General features: G+C 38.3%; 1 protein-coding gene across 2 annotated transcripts in view; it reads left to right on the top strand.

Moving 5' to 3' along the window:
• Nucleotides 1-20575, top strand: part of LOC140146496 (Y+L amino acid transporter 2-like) — a 79689-nt gene that overhangs the window by 11534 nt on the left and 47580 nt on the right. The window contains exons 1-2 of one of the 2 annotated variants that reach the window (XM_072168360.1): nucleotides 6027-6360; nucleotides 13016-13994. The exons of the other annotated variant lie outside the window; for it this stretch is intronic. Coding sequence (XP_072024461.1) covers nucleotides 6214-6360; nucleotides 13016-13994 — 1126 coding nt within the window. The 5' untranslated portion in view covers nucleotides 6027-6213. Of the gene's footprint in view, nucleotides 1-6026; nucleotides 6361-13015; nucleotides 13995-20575 lie in introns of those variants that run through there. 2 annotated transcript variants of the gene reach the window in all.

Below are 20575 nucleotides of genomic sequence, written 5' to 3'. Positions count from 1 at the left end.
TTGGAAGCTGACAGCGTATCGGTAGGGGGTCTTTCAGATCTTCTGTCAAAATCAGGAGTCATGAGAGGATATCTCGTGGCCACATATTTGGTAAATCATCAGATCAGACTGTCAGCGAGTGATACGAGCATGATCAATGTTCTCGGAATAGGCCTAAGAGACCTATAGGTTATACGAGGCCGAAAATTAAGTTCCGGTCCCATTTTTGTATCCCCAGTAGGCTATCCATTGTTGAACAGACACTTGCTCTTGCCTCTTTGACTAATTTTTACTACAGTGCTGATTGCTATATAATACTATAGGACCATGTACCTATTGTTGTTACATTTTACGAGGCCCTCTGGATGTTACATAATTCAACATTTTCTGCTAATGTTTCAGATCAGCTGATATCATTGTCAGGAAATGTGGGGCATTTTAGATGTTATGGTATGTAGGCTTAAGTCTGCAGGGACAGTCAGGGTATAGGCCTATATTGTGGTGGGACCAATTTATGAATATTTGCTCTTATTTTATTGGTCTCAAATGAAATGCCGGTCTACAAATTGGGAGTCCATGTAATTACTAATGTATTCGATTCAGTTTAGTCGGTACGGCTGCAAACTCATTGTTTTTCACTTGATGGTTTTAGACTTGCTTTAAGTCATTTGGCGTCCATAATAGTTAGTGAATGTAAAATTCATGGAAGCTCTGCCACATCTTCCAAAAATTTCTATTTCTTTCCAAAATTTTGAAGTTATTCTGTCAAAATAATTATTTACCATCATAACTTTGGAAAAATCTATTTGACATTTGAAGAGATTAAAATAGGTGGGAGAGAGGAGGATGGCAGGACGTCAAAATGTAAGCCGATGGGTCACTCTAGGAGAACGGAAAGGGTGTGTCACCCTGAAATACTCATTCATGAGTATTTGTTTTGAGAAAGTTTCACGTATGAAACCTTTAACCATGTTAACGATTCGTGAACTAAGATGTAGAGAAAAACGTCATCATTCGTGCTGGAAACGGAAAATCTGAAAACTGATACTGAAGACAGCAGGGCCGCAGAGCCGGCAGGCCCGAGGCCGGCGGCTCCCATACGACGACTAAAAACTCCAAGTGGGACCCCAATATAAGGGGCCCCGCAGGGCAAGAAAGCAAGGTGGATTGCTGCGGAAACATCCTCTTTTCTCGTGTTATTGCTTCTCGTAAGACTGTCCAATATGAAAGAACTAACAGTGCATGTGCTAGACAGTGTGGACTTTACCCCAGGCATACTGTGCACTGCAGTGGCAGTGTTAGAGCAAAATGCCCACCATGTCCACAAGGCATATAGCTCAAAAATTCTGACCCGACTAAAATCTGAGGGAGTCCAGTATAATGATGCTTCGACCATGGGTCCAAAAAGAGCACGAATAGAGAAAAAGTAAGGAGGAAGCCTTGATCAAGGCTAGATGGTTTTGCCAGTAAGTGTTTTTCTTCAATGATATTGTTCCGGGATGTAAAAATGAGATTTGGTAATATAGAATTGTCACCCCTCCTGGGCAATTCAAGACTTTCAAGATCAAAGTTTATACATTGGTTAAAATTCAAAATTGTTGATATTTTTGGGCGTACTCACTCCTACTCACTCTATAGCTGTTTTAGTAGGCATATCACCTCAAAAATAATCGCAGCAGAAACACGTTATTTAATGTTCCTACATCATTGAGCTTTATTAAAGCATCAAAAATCAAAAAACAGAATTGAAATCGGTCAATGCATTGTGACGTAGTGTCAATTTAAAGATGCTCGTAGATGGAATGAAATCCTGCCACAAATGGCTGTAATGACAAAATTGGCACATTTCGAGATTTTGAAGGTATATTTGGACGCTTGCTTGAAAAAGCAGCGTTAATATAAATATCACATGTTAAATGCCTATCTTTCCTGACTTCGTTACAGAAAACAAAATTAAAAATCTATCATTGAATAATTATAATAAATTAACCAAATATACTATTTTAGCAATTTCGGCCAATCTGCAGACAAATTAAATCTCAAAAAATGACTAAGTTCAGCTAATTAATATGCAAAATTGATGCCAATAGAAAACCGTACATGATATAAAGGTGCAGGTTTTTTGCACACATATGTATGCAAAAGTTCTTTCAATTGATAACAAAAAATACACAAAAAGTAATTAATTATGCAAATTAGGTAATTACAGCTAATTATGTATCTATGATTTTATTATGCAAATTAGGCATGAGTAATTTTAGGTTTTTTTTCAATATTTAATGAACGTCTGTTCATTCATCATAAATTTTTTAAGTATGATCCTGTTATGAGGTTGAATAAATGAACTGCAGTTAATTATTTAAAAACAATACAAAAAAATAAAAAGTTTGACATTTTGACGGTGTCTGGAAAATAATTTTAATTTTTACTGTAAACATGGTATGTGTCACCATTACTCAAAGCCAAGTCCGAAAAGTAAAAATTAAAATTCAGTTGCAATGAGACTTTAAATTAACATTTTGTCATCTGGATTAACATGGGAGGACAATCAGTAAAAGCAATGGCCATTTTACTGTACCGCGTATACAAAAATAGTATGGCCTTGGACACACACAATGGCTTAGTGCTATTGTGGTTTGGAAAATTACTCCCTAAAAATATCATTGATTAATGTTTTGCTTCAACTAGATTTATGGAAGTGTTTCATTCGTTGTCGACGGAATTAATTTACATGCTAAGAAAGATTAGTATTTCAGCTAAATGGTGGTAGTTCCTTTACTTCAATAGGCCTATATTTACTGATTTATGAGCGATCTTCAAAAATCCATAAAAACAGTCAGTGCTCTTAAACAAAACAATTTTTATTTTTTGAGGACCCGATGTTAGCCTCGGAAAGGCTTCACACACCATATATTAAAAATTTAAACAATTTGGATAAATGAAGCATATGAAGAAATTCATTTAATGACATGGATGTTTTCTAAAATTGGCCAAATTTGAAGCGCACCCTTTTCAATTCACTGTTATGCTTGCATGCACAGTGTAGCAGAATTATTGTGCAGCCACTGTGACATACCTAGTTTTAGTTTCACTTTTGACATTTTCTTGACATTTTCATGACCTCTAGTGTAATCACTATTGGTCATTAGCGGAAGTTACAGCGATACTTATAAAAGCTGCTGTAATATTTGCACAGTACCAGTTGCCGGTTTGTCCTTCACATTTACTCCCACATAATAGACGCAAATATTTGACTGCTATTATAGGTAATCGTTCAGGGAAATATCATCAGTAGGGCTCAATTTGACAATGAACTATTTGCTGTGTTACCTTGAAAATTTAAGGGATCTAAAATGAGCGTTTATTGTGTTTCGACAGTATTTTTTGTGGGACATGAGAGCACCTCAGGCCTATCGAATTGCATTCTGAATACGAAGCATGTCTTTCTGATATCAAATAATTTTCATTTTTTGAAAATTACAATATAATATAAATTTTATGACAAATTATAAAAAATTTATATTTTTCAAATTTTTGATATATAACAGTCCTCGATTATATAAATCTAATGATATATTCTTAAAGTGTATGTAGCAGGAAGGAAAAGCCGACGGTCAATTGAAAATTTTGACCTTTCATATTGAAGATATGGATTTTTTCCCCAAAAAGACCTAATTTTTTTGTGTGTTTTGGGAAAAAATCCATATCTTCAATACGAAAGGTCAAAATTTTCAATTGATCGTCGGATTTTCATCCCACCTACATACACTTTAAGTATAAATCATCAGATTTATAAAGTTTACTTCAAGTACTGTTAAATATCAAAAATATCAATTTTAATGATTTGCCATAAAATGTGTATTAAATTGCGAATTTCAAAAAATCAAAATTATTTGATATCAGAATGACATTCTTCGTATTCAGAATGCAATTCGATATGTTTGATGTGCTCTAATGTCCCAAAATAAATACTGTCCAAACGTTCATACCCCAGCCCTATAAATGAGACCATTTTCATCAAAATTCGAGCATTTTCTTCTGTTTTAACCCCAGTGCTGAGTTCCCTAATTGGACAAAATTGGACCAGTTATGAATGTCACCCTTGCATAAACTTTGGCCTTGCCTATCTCGAATTGCAGGGGTGACAATTTTGCACCCTCGAAATCTTATTTTGTACCACTCGTAGAACAATAAATCAACAAAGAACAAATCTAACCTGCAAGCCAACCTACATTTCTCTGCCACGGGTCTATTTGACGTGTTTTTGTTCGTGCCATGGGTATATATAATTGACTTCACTTGTGCATATAGCTGCTTGATATGTAGGCCTATAGGGCCTATAATATTGTCCGTGAAAAGTATTTGATTATAGGCGTATGGATTTTTCTTCTAATGCTTGTATTGAAAATATATAATAGCATGCATCTGTGATAATATATAGCGGATAAAACGTGATCAGAGACCCTCTCGTTTCAGGACGAATTGAACACCCAATGACACAAGTTTGCCAACCAATTAGGCCCTATTACTTGTAAACTATACGGTATAGGCGGTTACCCGTATTTGGCGGTTCTCGGCTGTCGCGATTACCTGGTGACTATACCCACCAAGTTTTATGCCCGTATGACAGTTTTTACTAATTTGACCTCAGATGACCCCAGGGTGACCCAGGATGACCCCAAAATGACCTTCCAAAAAACTTGGCTCTAAATGTTGACTGTATACCCACCAAATTTTATGCCTATGATAGTTTTTAGTAATTTGACCTCAGGTGACATCTGGATGACCCCAAAATGACCTTCCAAAAATTGGCTCTAAATGTTGACTGTACCATCGAGTTTCATGCCCATACGACAGTTTTTAGTCATTTGACCTCAGATGACCCCAAAATGACCATCCAAAAATTCGGCTCTAAATTTTGACTGTACCCACCAAGGGGGCGCAGCACTAATTCAGCGTCCCATAGGATAACGTGTGACGTGTGAATTCGGCCTACTTCAAGCGCCATTTCTGGCGTCCCTGCAATACTTGGCAAAATAAATTTGGTATCAAATTAAAGCTCTGTTTCTCTAAATTCCAAAACTTTTGTCGGCATATATCGATGACCATTGACTTTTTTTGCTATTTAAAAAAAAAAAAAAAAAGAGGAAAAAATATACTAAACTCACCACTCACATTTCAAAATCGGGTTTTCTTAATCCGCCACAGAGAATTGCTTTTGAGATCAATTGTCCAGTTTTTTTTTGCTTTACATTATTTAGTTTTACTTTATAACCATGACAACTAGGCCTTAGTTTACTTCTATACGGTATTAAATTATAAAAATTAAAATCTTATAAAATATCTTCTAGTTCTTTCATATCTATGCGTTCAACCACAACCATCATGGTGCGGTATACGCGATATATCTATAGGCACTTTCTTGGCAGCTCTTGGCTTGCAGGGTGATGCGGATGGTTATGGGTCCCTTCCCTTAAACAAAATCCACGCTCTGATCTTATGACCCTATATTGTTGTCATAGCGAATAGGGATATTGCACATCATGAGCCTCATGCGTGAAAATCTATGAACAACAATGATGACTTTAATTTTGGTAAGTTCAGAATTTTGACACACTAACTCTGAAGACAATTAATGTCAACGGAACATACTGTAAGATGTGATGAAAATGGGACGGTTCAGAGGAATTGATCGGTCTCCCGGCACTGTGGGCTCGCGGTTCATGAATGCACCCAGTGCTCTTGAAGTGATATGAACGTTTGGCACTTTATACTGGACCTGATGTCCCGGCCATGTAGCGTATGGATAATTATGTTACACATCTCATGAATTGATCTCCAGGACTTGTTAATTCCATCCATATTCATTTTATAGACATCCTCCATTGTTGCTATACTGCTACAAACTATTATAGGCCTACGTTACATTGCCTATAGGGACATCACGAGGAAACTTATTCTTGATAGCCGATGTATGTGTACTCGCTTCCAGCCTGGAAGATCATCGGGCAGATCCTATTCTGGCAGAGTGAAACGTTCAGTGTAGATTTTCTGACATCACGTGACAAGGAGGATATCATCACATATAGTTTGTCTGTTTTAGACTTCCAGATCTTCATCACCCTTCAAGTTAGAGTCTTCGATGTCTTACAAATCTGCAGCTAGCGACGTCTGATTCACACGATCACACAACCCCTGCGAAGATCTCCTATTCCAGGTTATTGGAAACAAAAAATGGCAACTAATCCCGCATTTGAACCCGATGACATTGACGAGGTCTCTGAGGTCAAAGGCAGGGATCTCATCAGTGATGAAGATGTTATCGTTACTGACAGAGACCTCGAAGAGATGGATGTCCAGATGCAAGCTGACCTTCCACAGGTGACGGAAAGGCTGCATGGTTGATTATTTTACGCAATTGTGCGCGAAAATCGTCATTTTCCATTGTTGCCCGCATTGTTGTATAGTCTAATAAATATGCCCTATTGATTGAATTTGATTGGTTAATGGATTGAGTGATATGTTGATTGATTGAATGATCAGTTGATTGATTGATTGATTGATTGCAGTGCAGTACGCGGTTCAATAATATGAAATCCGGGTAGGAAATATGACGGGTTAGTGGAAAATATGAGCATATTTTAAATTAAAATTTCCCCACATAAAAACGCCAAAGGGGATACTATATATACACTCTGGATGGTCCAATGTCCATTTGCGATGATACGAGCTCAAAGGTTACATGATTTGAGGAAGGAAAATAATCTGCAGTTTAATGGCTCCCTTGAAAAACATCATTTGAAAATTATGTTGAAAGGATTCCGATTTTTTTAACTGGTGGTTCCATCCGGACATAGGCCTACATGCACTTGGGTCCTGATGGGACCATTATTCAGTTGCCAAAATCAGGAAAATCCTGTTTTAAAAATGATGGCATACCTGTTTATTTTATAGGCCAGAAAGACCATTCATTGAACCAATTTACCCTCAACTTTATGAAGATATCTCAACTAGGTCTACTAATAATAGATTCTTGTTCATTGATTGGTTAAAAGTCTGTGTGTCACGTGATCACTAAGTTTGTTGGCCTGCGTGGCTTGCAAATAAATTTACTATTTTGGCCTATGATAAATCATTACAACCAGTGCCTATGGGCCTATAGGCCTATTAGCCTACTAATTTCAGGTTATGGATTCAAATATTCATAATTATTTTATAACCAAATTATCAAACGTAACATAGGCCTATCAAATGTTAAAGTTTTTGAATGCTTAGACTTGTTGAATGTTGTGATACAATTGTCATAAAACATGCAAAATTTCATGTTATTGTTCTATTATCCCTTTTGTAAATTGCCAAAATACTAAGTATGTAAATATGTAAATGTAAATATTTCACCACTTGTAGGCCCTATTGCCTGATAATCTATCTATCTATCTTGCGGACGCATCCGAGAAAGAGTTTACAATTCTTTTCCAGGAATCTCTATCAGCCATCAGATTTGGGAGGTCATTAATTTCTTGATTGACGTCCCTTGCCACACAGTCGATGTAGTTGAATGGTCTTCTTCCTCTACATGTTCGTGGAAGCCTCATACAGATGACATCTGAAATTATTTGGTCTTTTGCACGGTAGCAGTGGCCTGCAAATCTGGCTCGCCGTTGAGCAACGATGGAGGACACCTGTGGAACACCATCATAGATCTCTGCTTTGGTTTTATGTTCACGCCAGGATATATTTCGAACCCTCATCAACAGCCGGGTGTAGGTACCATCAAGACGGTCCTGAAGATCTTTCTTCATTGTCCAGGTCTCACTTCCATATAAGAGGATACTCTCTATGCAGGCTCTAAAGAAGGCAAGCTTGGTATTTCTTGATATGTTGGACTGCCAGATGGTGTGCAGTTTGTTGCAAGCTTTCCATGCTTGGGCTTTGCGAGTCAGAAAGTCTTTCTTGCTGTCGGCAACAAATGAACCAAGATATTTAAAGTCCGACACCTCCTTGAGTTGTGTGCCATCCCGAGAAAGGATTGGAGTTGGGTTCTTATCTCCATTAATACACATATATTCTGTCTTCTTGGAATTGAGAAAGAGGCCAACTTTGGCGGAAGCATCTTCTAAAGATGACAGAAGATCTTGGGCATCTTGTGATAACGTAGCTGTTAAAGCGATGTTGTCTGCGTAGTCAAGATCGGTTAAATACTTGTTCTTCTCTCTGCTCGTCTTATTGGGCATGATGTCAATCCCTTTGGACTTGTCAGTGTCTATCGACTGTCTGAGGAGATAGTCTACCACTATCACAAAAAGGTAAGGGGCCAAGGTGTCACCCTGCAGGATTCCAGCAGTAGAGAGAAACTCTTCAGTTGGTCCATCACCTGTTTGTACAAAACTTGAAGGATTATCATACATTATTGCAATAGCATTCACAATCTCCTGAGGGATCCCATAATTACGAAGAATATGCAGCATGGCCTTCCGGTTAACACTGTCGAAAGCTTTTGAGAAGTCAACAAACACAATATATGCCTGCTTCTTTGAGATTTTAAGCTCTTCTATTATCCTTCTAGGGCTAGAATCTGTGGTGTGGTTGATCTACCCTTGCGAAAACCATTTTGGTTACGTCTGAGAATAGGATCTAGATGAGGAGAAATCCTGTTGAGCAGCATAGTGTTATACAGCTTGGCAGCAAGTGCTGACAGTGTGATACCTCTATAATTTGATGGTTGTGAAAGATCCCCTTTCTTCGGGAGAGGTATAATTGTGGATCTTGACAAGGCTTTTGGCTTATTTCCCTTCATGGTTTCATTACAGAAATCAAGCAGTTGCTGATGGAAGAGTGGGTTTTTCCAAACAATGGCTGGTATGTTGTCAGGACCAGGTGTTTTTGACTTGTTGAGCTTGCTCAGACCTTTTTGCAGTTCCTCCATAGTAAATGGACCAGTGTGTATTGGGAGATCGTCAGAGACATTGCTGTTAAAGAACGTATCTTCAAGGTTTACGTCTTGCTCTGGTTTCCCTAGTAAGTTGGAAAAGTGTAGAAACCAGTTGTCACGACGCTCTTCAGATGTATTGCCTTTCACTCTAACCACAGGAGCAGATTTGGTGTCCGTTATCTCCCGGAGGAGTTCCCAAGAAGCTGCATGTTTATATTCATGATGGAGGTTGTCAAGTTCCTCTGTCTTCTTTTGAATTGAGGACTCCAGATTTTCTGTGTAGGCTTTATCAAGAGTAACTTTGGCCGATTCGAGGAGCTTTTGTGATGCTCGGGTGGATCTAGCATTGTGTTTCATAGATGCACTCTTTAAGACATCTCTTGCCTCAGTGACTTTGTCTGATGCAGCAATGTTGTAGGACTGCTTTGATTTTTTAGGGAGCATCTCCAGTGCAACTTCCTCATTAGCCGCAACTAAGGTATCATAAGTGGTGCTAATATTGGGTTCTTGTAGCTCATCGTGTAGAGAACTGAAGCGGTTATAGACTGCTACCACAAACTGCTCACCCAGGATGGTGTCTCTGGTAACCTTCTTCCAGTCAATACGTTTCATTGGGTCTTTCATGGAAGTTCTGCATTTCCGGTAGCTGATTTGACATTTGCATGAAACAATCCTATGGTCCGAGTTCACACCCTCGAAGGAGCTGTATGCACGTGAATTCTTGATTGAGTTGATCCACTTCTTTCTTACCAGGACAAAGTCTAGTTGAACTAGTTGGCCATTAGGACGCCTATGTGTCCATAATCTGTTGATGCGGTTTTGAAACCTTGTGTTTGTGGCTATGAGGTTATGTTCCTGCAGGAAGTCTTTCATGTGGTTGCCATTTCTATTGGTTTCTTTAGCAGGTGTGAAGAGAGCATCCAATGGCCCAAGCTGAGCATTAAAGTCTCCTCCAATTATAAGTAAGTTATGAGCTGGGATGGCATTAACTGTAGAAGAGAGTTCTTGGTAGAAGGAGATAACAGCTTCTTCAGGTTGTTCGTTATGTGGACTGTAGCAGCAGAGAACTGTGGATGTTGGATTGCCCAGCAGAGAAATTTCCATAATCCGTTCATTATGACTAATAATGGACATGCAGGAATTGATGGCTCTTGGTGAGATTAAGAAGCCTACTCCACCAGTGGCAGCATGATGTGAAGTGCCTGATAATAGTAGGCCTACAAAGTACAGAATTGGGCTTTTGTCATAAATTTGACAAGACAATTAATGCCAAAAGTAAATGATAAAATAAAATAAATAAATAAATAAATAAATAAATAAATACATAAATAAATACATAAATAAATACATAATAAATACATAAATAAATACATAAATAAATACATAAATAAATAGCCTACATAATAAATAAATAAATAAATAAATAAATAAATAAATAAATAAATACATAATAAATTTAAAAAAATAGTACTGTAAGCCTCTATTTTTCTAATTATATAATTAGTACCTGATATACCTAATTACTCCAGAATCTTTGGTTTTATGCATACCTGCATGGTCAATGAACGCGCGCCACTTAAGATGAGAATAATAGCAGTGACGCCAAAATATTGACATGTTTGAAGACAATGATGTGAAGTGAAAATCTTGTATAAAATAAATAATATATTGACTCAGCAGACTAACGCGTACGCAGAGCCAGATTCAGAGACTGAACATGGTAAGCTTTATGTAAACACAACAAGCATGCAAGGCATGTAAGGCATGAAGGACATGTTATAGCCTAAGCTTATTTAAGCTTACAAAAATGCTTAGCAATTTAGTCTTAGCCTAGGCTGCATTGCAATTCTTTGGCCACTAGTCGATGCTATGCAATAATACCCGTTAGGCCTATGGCCCATAGCGAGTACTCTTTAACCAATCAATGAACAAGTAGGCCTAATCTATGAATGAAGGGTAATAATAAACAAAATCATGAAATATAGCCCTACTCATGTAGGCCTTCTGTCTACGCTACGGGCCTAGGCTACGGTACTTCTTTCGAGACTCCAGGACCAAAACTAAAAAAAATACGGTAGGCCTATTTTTAGTCGAAATTCGTTTGATTGAAAAGGTAATTTAGGCCTATATTGAGAGATCAAGCATGTTTGTATATAGGCCTACTGTAGCACTGGTTGCAAAGTGTATTATGGGCAGAATCATGTTTTGTGATAGGCTGCGGCCCGGGGGCTGCGGTTGAAAGTATAAAGTGTTCGTATAAATGGGAAAAAAACTATCGTTAATTTTTAGTATCAATCAAATTATTAGACAAATGGTGTGTATAATATCCCCAAAGAAGTTGGGGTTATGGGGTAATATTGTTCACAGATATCATTTTTGCCATCATGGAACCTGGGGCATAGTACAGAAAAAAATTAAGTTCTGACTTTTCAAGGTAAAAATACAGGCCCCTGGGCCTGGGGTCTGATGATTTATTTGTTTGAATCCACATCTTGAGAACTAGAGATCCTAGATAAAACAATTCCCATGGGTCAGAGTGACGGGTGCATGTTTTCCCGGCATGTTTTACGAGCCTCTTATACATCAACAGTCTCAAATAAAAACCCTTTTAAAAGGGATGTACCGGCAAAAGGATGAATTTCTTTACGTTGTTACATAAATTTGAAATAAGATGAAATAAATTCCAAACATTTAATAACATTTAGCACCAAATGCGATCATTTGGTACCAAATGTGATCATTTGATGTGATCCCTTCTACATCCATAAGAATTTCGGAAGCTAATTCATTAGCGATTTTGCCCAATAGTTTATGTTACACCATGTTTTGTATTCTTCTCTCACTTATGTTAACACTGTCTATAGTCTATAGTATAATAATTGTGATTGCACAAATGAAACTTGTCAAAGCAAACAACATTCGCATCTTTTAGTATAGATTAATTCATAACAATCTGGTTTTGAAAATTTAAACACAAAGAATATTAAACACTATATCAAGAATAATTATTTTTGGAATATATAAACAACAAATATATTATAGGCCTACATATACTGAAACCCAGAGCTATTGTATTAATTTTGTTAGCATGGTTAAAGACTAGTGATATACGTGGGAACATAATTTGTTACATCTGCATTAAAGCTCCATTTTTCTGATTTATATCATCATTATTATAGACCAAAATATATGAAGTTAATCAACTTATCCAAAAGAAGGTAATTGTTTATCATGTGTGCAAATAGCTTTTGATAGCAGACTTTTGATTAAGGGCATAACATTACACCTTCTTCTATCCTAACATCTAATTATTATCCTGTGAAACTCCTAGATGTAGAACCAATTGTCATGCCAATTATTCTCTCCCACCAATTACCAATTAATTTTCATGTGTAAGTTTTCTGGAATAGATGTGTAATGACATCAAAACAGTTTCATTAACTTATAGCAAGATCGCTGCTAGATAACCTTGACCCTGCTTGAAAAGCACTGACCACAGACTGACACACAGATATTGGAACTACTGAGTATTATATTGTCCCCTGTGCTTTATACTATAATAAGGTCAACGTGAATGGTAAGAGGACCAGCGAATTTGCCAAATTTTCAATTTAGAAAGAAAGTTCCTAAAATATATACTGATTTTACCTTAGTAATGCAAAATCAAGACAAAACTTCTGTTGTCTTCACACACCAATTTTGGTATTTCTATTTGCCTTGACAACTTGATAATTTTTGACAATATTTTCTGTTTTGTTCATACACTATCTAATAGAAAGTTAGAAACAACAACAAACTTGAGCCAATTAATAAGTACCGGCCAGCTGTGGCTGGCCGGTACAAAATGAAACGTCTCTATAGCCTATAAAAGAGATATCAGCCAGCAAAAATGTCATTTTGTGCGCGTGATGGAAACCCGTGATTTCAAAAAGCAGCTATTGGGGTTAATGCATAGCCATTGAGATAACTTCATTTCATTAACTTCCGTTCCTTTTCCATAGCCATATTTATATTATTAAAAATATTACATCATATTGTTTCAACTCAACATGCTACCCAATACTATATTAATTTTTCCTTCAATTTTGCGCTCTGTAATTAAAGGCTTATTCCGGAAGTCCAGATGTAAATGAAGACATCGTCAAACCGGCAAACGAGAGCATCAAGGGTTCGCCACAGCAAGAAGAAGGCGTAATATCAGCAAATGGTAATATTGGTCGTGTTAGTTCGCAGGAAAAATTAAATCAGGGCACTCGCATCGACCCATCCGTTACTGACATACCTGAACCTGAATTACAAGGAAGCCCCGCAAAGGACAACAACAGTTATAACGAGAAGGGGGCTGAAGCAGAAGAGAATCTCTCTTGTTCTGCACAAGAGTCTAAACATCAAGATCAAGAAATTGGCACAACAATTGACGACATCAGTATTTCGAAGGAATTGAAGGAAGGAGACCTTCCAAAGGAGAACACACTTTGCAAAGACCATTCAGCAGAAGAGGACAACATTTCGGTAGAAACAAGTCCGCCACAACTGAGAAAGATCACGAGTGCTTCACCAACTACCACCATGGAGAATGGTGTGCAATCTTCTAAGCCTCTGAAAAAGAGCAATGATGCTAACGGCAAACAACCTGTCATCAAAACAGAATCAACTGGCCAAGACCGTGTCACGTTAAAGCGAGAAATCGGACTCTTCAGTAGTGTCACCATCATCATAGGTAATATCATCGGATCGGGAATCTTCTTGACGCCAACGAGTGTCTACAACAACGCTGGATCCATTGGACTCTCCATGATAGTCTGGACAGCATGTGGAATCTTTTCCTTAATCGGGGCACTATGCTTTGCAGAACTTGGCACAACCATCGATTCTTCTGGAGCCGAGTACACATACATCAAAGAGTCTTTTGGTGATCTTGCTGCATTCGTGGTGTTATGGGTGAATCTCATCATTATTATCCCGACTGGACATATAATAGTGGCTCTGGTTTTTGCATTTTATCTTGTGGGACCGTTTTTTCCGGACCCGGAATGCCCACCTCCAGACCTGTTCGTGCGCATTGTGGCTGTATTAGTTACCGGTAAGTACAACTATAAGCTATTTAGTCCTTTCTTGAAGAGGTTCATTGGGTTTGTAGTAACTCATAATATACATTTCATCTTGTCAAAACCAAAATTTATTTATTGACCTGACAGTTTCGACCATCTTGGGCGCTAGGCCGATGGCCATCTTCAGAGTGATGTTTTTCGACTTCTGTACACCAACACAGGGCGCATCAGAGAAACCGAGAAATAGTCCGGCATCTACGGACTATCTATATTACATGACAAGCAATTTGAGACCAATTTCGTTGAAATCGGAGCATTTTTAATTTTTGGACCCTGTGTGGCCAAAAAAACTGTCCACTCCCCAAAATTTGACCTTTTTGCTTATAACTTAAGAACGGTATGTCACAGGTATGTCAAACTGTACTTTTTCTGAATCCTTGCAATGATGAGAGGAATAATTTGGTATGCTTCTTACCCAGATTTGAGCAACTTGGAAATTTGACCACTGTAGTGACCTTTGTGTCAGGGATCTTTGTCCGATCATTTTTCACGAGTTCTAGCCCGATCGGAGTAACTTTGACCTGACCTTTGCGGCTTAATCTTCATACTCCCCAAGTGTCGGGAATCATTTCCTCGAGTTACAGCTCGATTGGAACAACTTTAAATTTGACCTTGGGTGACCTTTGCAGTTTCATATAGGCCTACTCCCCAAGTGTCGGGGATCTTTGTTCGTAAGTTACATCCCTATTAGAGCAACTTTAAATTTGAGTAATTGACTCGGGCTTTGACCTCGATTTCCGGCATGCTCCCCAAGTGTCAGGGCTCATTTTGCCTGAGTTACAGCCTGATCGGAGCAACTTCGAATTTTACCTGACCTTTGACTTCAGATGGCCTTTGCAGCTTCATACTCCCCAAATGTCAGGGATCATTTTCCCCGAGCTACAGCCCGATCGTAGGAACTTAATTTTGAACTGACCTTTGACCTTAGAATGACCTTTGCAGTTCATATATACTCCCCAAGTGTCGGATCATTTCCCCTGAGTTACAGCCCGATTGGATCAAATTTTAATTTGACCTGACCTTTGACATCGGATCACCTTTGCAGTTTTACACTCCCCAAGTGTCGGATCATTTCCCCCCCGAGTTACAGCCCAATCGGGGCCGCTTTGAAAATCGACCTGATCTTCGACCTCAGATGACCTTTGCGGTTTCATACTCCACAAAGAGCCGGGGATTGTTTCCCCGAGTTACAGCCGGATCGGAGCAACTTTGAATCTGAACCTTTGACCTTGGATGAAAAATGAACAATTCTCTGGTTTTGTTAAAAATGGTCTCATATTGTTCTGCTTGCAAAAGCATTTAATAATAACAATTCCTTTAAAAAAGGAATGGGGCGCCCAATGTGAGCTTGGACGTGATATGGTGAATTCCATGGTGTGTAGATTTGGTATTATAATGATTTTTCTAGGGAAGAGTAGAAGATGATCAAATGCAAGAGAAATGTGTTTGATTGGGGAAGGTGTATGACAGGACCGTTTTGGATGAAATAAATGGGAATGAAGCTTTCGTGTCAATTTGCGATTATGTGGGGTGGGGGATTTCTGTTTTTGGGACCTATTGTAGTGAACATATTGCTTTGGATATTGAATATTGTTGAATTTCGTTATGCATATGTATATAATGAATAGTATAGAAGACACAAATAAGTAAGCTCCACTGGGAAAATATGGGGGGGGTTATCCCCACCCGGGATCTACGCCTATGTGACCAATAGAAAACGTTAAGTTTTTATAAATGTATAATGTCTGTGATACATATACATCATCTACTTGCTAATACACTGAAAATCAAATAGCAGAGATGCCAATCTTCCGATTTAAATCGGAATTCCGATTTATTTTTTTTTTCAAAAAAAATCAGATTTTCTAAAAAAAAAAAAAATTTTTTTTTTTAATTTTCAAAAAATATTTTTGGCCAAAAAAGCAAGTTATATGCCCTAAATTACTTATTATTCAAGGTTGGAAACCATAGAAATACTGCTACTTAAAAAAAAAAATTGCCAATTTTATTTTACAAAGTTGGATAAAGTTGTACATTTTGATTACTTTTGCTTCTATTGAACAGTCAGGAACACATTGAATTAGTATACATTGCTAGCTGTTCAGTAGAAGTAAAAGTAATTAAAATGTACAACTTTATCCAACTTTGTAAACATAAATTGGCAATTTTTTTTAAGTAGCAGTACTATGCCCCTCTGACAAAAAATGAAAGAGAAAATCAGCAGGGCAAAGGAAAATAAAAAGGGCAAGGAGCCCCTTTTCTAGAAACATTCATGGCCAAAATAGTGTAAAATACAAAAAATTTTCGCGCTACGCACGCACATTGTAACAATAAAGCCCTTTTTTAGCCGGATAATGGGCGAAAATAGTGTAAAATACCATTTTACGCGCGCGAACATCATCCCAATAAGGCCCTTTTCGGGAAGCTTGAAGACTATGTATTGTGTGATGCAACTGCAATTTTTTTCGTCCTTGCCCCAAAAATTTTCTTTTGCCCCCCCCCCCCCTGACCAAGAAAGCTGGCTACGCCCTGGTCGGTTACCCACCCCGACAATTATGATTATGACCCCGGTTATGACCCACACTGCGCCGTTAATGACAGTAGTAGCCTACCCGGCAAAAAATAAGCACCTTGAAGCGCGAAATTGATTTTCTCATTAAAGGTGAAATATTTTAATAGTGTAATCATGGAAGTAGTAGGCTACTACTTCCATGGTGGAATCGAAACAGTGAAACTGTGCTCCCGTGCTCCGCCGCGTTTTGTGTTGTATACCATATGTGTATACCGTCCTCAGCCATCTATCAATATAATTTTCACATCAATGCTTGAATACTGGCCGTGTTGGCGGGTATCCATGTGTTCCAAGCATGTGGCTCTGAAGACCATGTATAGTAAATGTGATAGAATTTTGCACTGTCCTGTACATGCTACTTTCGGAAGCCGATTCCACGTGCGTTTATGTTATGAGGAAGTGGACTTTAAAGAAGTCTAGCGCACGCTACTTATGAATGAAAAGGTCACGTACGGTAAACAAAGCATTCCTGGGAATCGTCTCTTTAACTGTACTTTAACATGTACGTATTTAAATGAGAACATTTAGGTGAATGCGGCATTTTGTTGCTCGTATCATGGATGGTTTTACTACTACGTACCGTGTGTCACGGATGATGTCATCATCATTGATAACGACGATGTTTACTCCGCTGGTTTCCGCCTTTTCCTTTCGTATTCTATTGATCGCTGGCAATAAAGCAGCAATGGACAAGGAACCAACAAGCATGACAAACAAGCGCGCCATTTTACAATCAAACTCGCGGGAAATATAGAAACAACAACATTGATCAGAAACGAATCGTAAACACTTGGACGAGTACCAGACACGTACATGTTGCGGTTGTAAATCATAAATTATAAAACCTCTCCGATTTTTACTAAATTTTTGAAGGCTTAAAAATCAGAATCATCATGGAACATACAGGGCAAACACCGCTGAAGAAAGATCTCCGGGATCTAGACGAACCAGGAGTAATGATCGTGTTACCAGACAAGCGTAAGAAACTAGACTCTCGACGAGATAGTGATGATAGCACGGTGAAACTACGACGAGAAATCGGCTTATTCAATGGCATTTCAATTATTGTTGGTTGCATCATTGGGTCGGGTATATTCTTATCTCCAAAAAGTGTGTTAGAATATACGGGATCGGTTGGTATGTCCTTAACGGTGTGGACAGTATCGGGTGTCTTCTCCACCATCGGTGCTTTATGTTATGCAGAACTCGGTACCACCATTCAAGCTTCCGGTGGAGAATACTCGTACATCTTGCATGCCTTTGGTTCCGTCCCAGCATTTATACTGCTTTGGGTTACACTGATTATTATAAACCCAACAGGGCAGGCCATTATTGCGTTGGTTTTTGCACAGTATGTTTTGGAACCGTTTTTCGCAGAATCGGCTTGTGGAGTACCGGATATCCTGATACGACTTTTGGCGGTTTCATCTATTGGTGAGTCGATTGAAAAAAGTTGGTATATTCATTGTATTGTGTGGGTAAACTAAAAATATGTACACCAACCAACTACTACTATCATGACTAGTAGTAGTACTAGTATCAGAATCATGTTATTCCTATATACATGTAAACTGGTCGGTGATCTGGTGTAGACTTCTGAGTGAGGAAAAAAACAAGAGACTAGAGAAATCGAGTCACATGTACATGTACGTACATGACGTACGTACATGACAATATTGATATGTAAAACCTGCACCACAGATCCACAATTGGTGGCAGCAGTGGGACATTTCTGGTCCTATTCAAGTTTGTATCAAAATATGAACAGGTGAATGTACTGTAAACATATAGTTTTTAATACAATATTATTCACAACTTTTTGAATACATGAAATGAATAATTACCATAACGTAAACCGGGATGTAACTGGTAAGCACACTATAAGCTACTATACACAGTTTAGACTTCTCCGTAGTCCACTTGCCCATTTCGCATACTCTGGCTATTACAATTTAATTTACATTTAAGCATAAAACTCTTGATTTATATTGATTTGTGTGCAACTGATAGATTTTCACATCTGTACCTGATCTTTTCAGTCACCTGTATTCACCTGTCACCTGTATTCACCTGTCTTCACGGGCTCTTGGTAAGACTAAAGTCTTATTTTGCCCACCCACACTTATCACAAAAAAAAGTCACCGCACTCCCTCTGTTTGTTAGCTTCCCAAGGATTTTCGGGGTTCGCTATCAATAAACTGGAGTGGTAGATTCCAAAATCAGAATTGTTCAGTATTAAAGTGAGCCAATATAATTATGCAAGATAATGTTGCATTCAATTACTTTTATTGTCACTAATCATCTGATATTTTAACTCTTTATGACCATACTTTAATTTTAATAAACATCAGTATAATTTTGAGTTCAACGAAATGGGTTTATCATGACTAATAATAACATATTTTTAATAAAATTCGACTATGGCATAGTCTATACACAGTTCAACTTCAATATCACACTGTAGGTTCCAATTAATTATAAAGTGTCTTTCTTTCTCTAGGCGTCTAGCTTGGTGGAGACACATCCAGTTTTAGGTGGCATATGGTCAGTAGTGTAGCTGGGGGGTGGCAGAGTGCCCCCTGACAAAGAGAAAAGTGCTGACAAAAAAAATGAAAGAAAATTATGAAGGCAAGGGTAATGAAAAGGGGCAAATAGCCTATTTTCCACCAAAATGCACCCCGCTCATGGGCCAAAATAGTGTAAAATACAAAATTTGGGCGCGCTATGTGTGCACATTGTCCCAATTTAGCCTTATTTCGGAAACTCAAAGACTTTACATAATACCAGGTCAGGGTCAAAATAATGCAATTGCAACCCAGAATTTTTTTTTATCAGTGCCCAAAATTTTTTTATTCGCCTCTTGACTAAAAAAAGCTGGCTACGCCCCGGCATATCATATGGAAGAGTGATGATGCTGACAGGGATAAATTTATCATCATCTTTGTTTTCATGACCACCATCAGTCATGCATCTTTGATCATCCATCATCATCGCTCTCCTCCGCATCGTCATGAATATTGCCTACTACTACATGTAGTACTAATCATCATCATCACCACTCATCATCAGCATCATCCACTTCAGCATCGCCGTCTACTCATCATCCTCATTGATCATTCATTTACATTGTATCATCTTTGATTGTATCAAATATCATCCCACCACCACTGCCAAGGATAGTTCTTCTCTCTGCAGCTGCAGGTGTATAAATGTACAGCTTTTTCTCCCCAAAGCACCCAGATGAAGTCAGGTTTGCAACTAAGATGCCCTGGATTCCAGGGGAGATGTATTGTCTTGTAGATGACTCTGCTGCAAACCTTTAACCCATAAACCTCATGAGTGCTTGGCCTCAATCACTTAAACAATGGCATTCAGCTCAGAAGTGCAGAGTTGTCAACTAATATCATGCCTTGGTGCATATTTTATATAAATTTTAAAAAGCAATCATTTTTGGCAACCATTATGGGCTGCAATATATATGCTACTCCTAAATTCTAACGCTAGGGGTTAGTAGTGCGTGTGCCGTGTGGTTAGTCTGTCCAGATATGGAGATCCACAGTGCTGGACATTTGAGGGTCTGGTATTTGAGCATAGATATGGGGTGTGACTCCATGCCTCTACAGCACTCTCTTCAGAAGAGATACAGTACTTGCATTCTGGGACTAAGAGTGATCCCAGGAGAGTGGGAGGTATCCTGATTTGGGTCAGAGGTCAATTGGATGGTTCGGATCATGGACTGTACAATGTATAACCGCGTGCAGGTGTATCATTTTGGTACCCCCGATTACGATTGGGGGACATAAACAGATCCCAACCCTCCCAGATTCTGAAGGAAGCTCTCTGAAATTTTTTGTACATTCCTATCTTCAATAACTTCCCTGATTCAGCAGGGTTTAGGTTACATTCTGAAAACCTCCCCGATTTATAAGTGAAACCTCCCCGATTGCTGAATGTAAATGTTGGTATCTCATATAATAACCT

Source organism: Amphiura filiformis, chromosome 2 (genome assembly GCF_039555335.1).
Source record: "Amphiura filiformis chromosome 2, Afil_fr2py, whole genome shotgun sequence".
Lineage (NCBI taxonomy): Eukaryota > Metazoa > Echinodermata > Ophiuroidea > Amphilepidida > Amphiuridae > Amphiura > Amphiura filiformis.
Note: the sequence above shows the minus strand (reverse complement) of the source record. Positions and strands in the feature narration are given on the sequence as shown.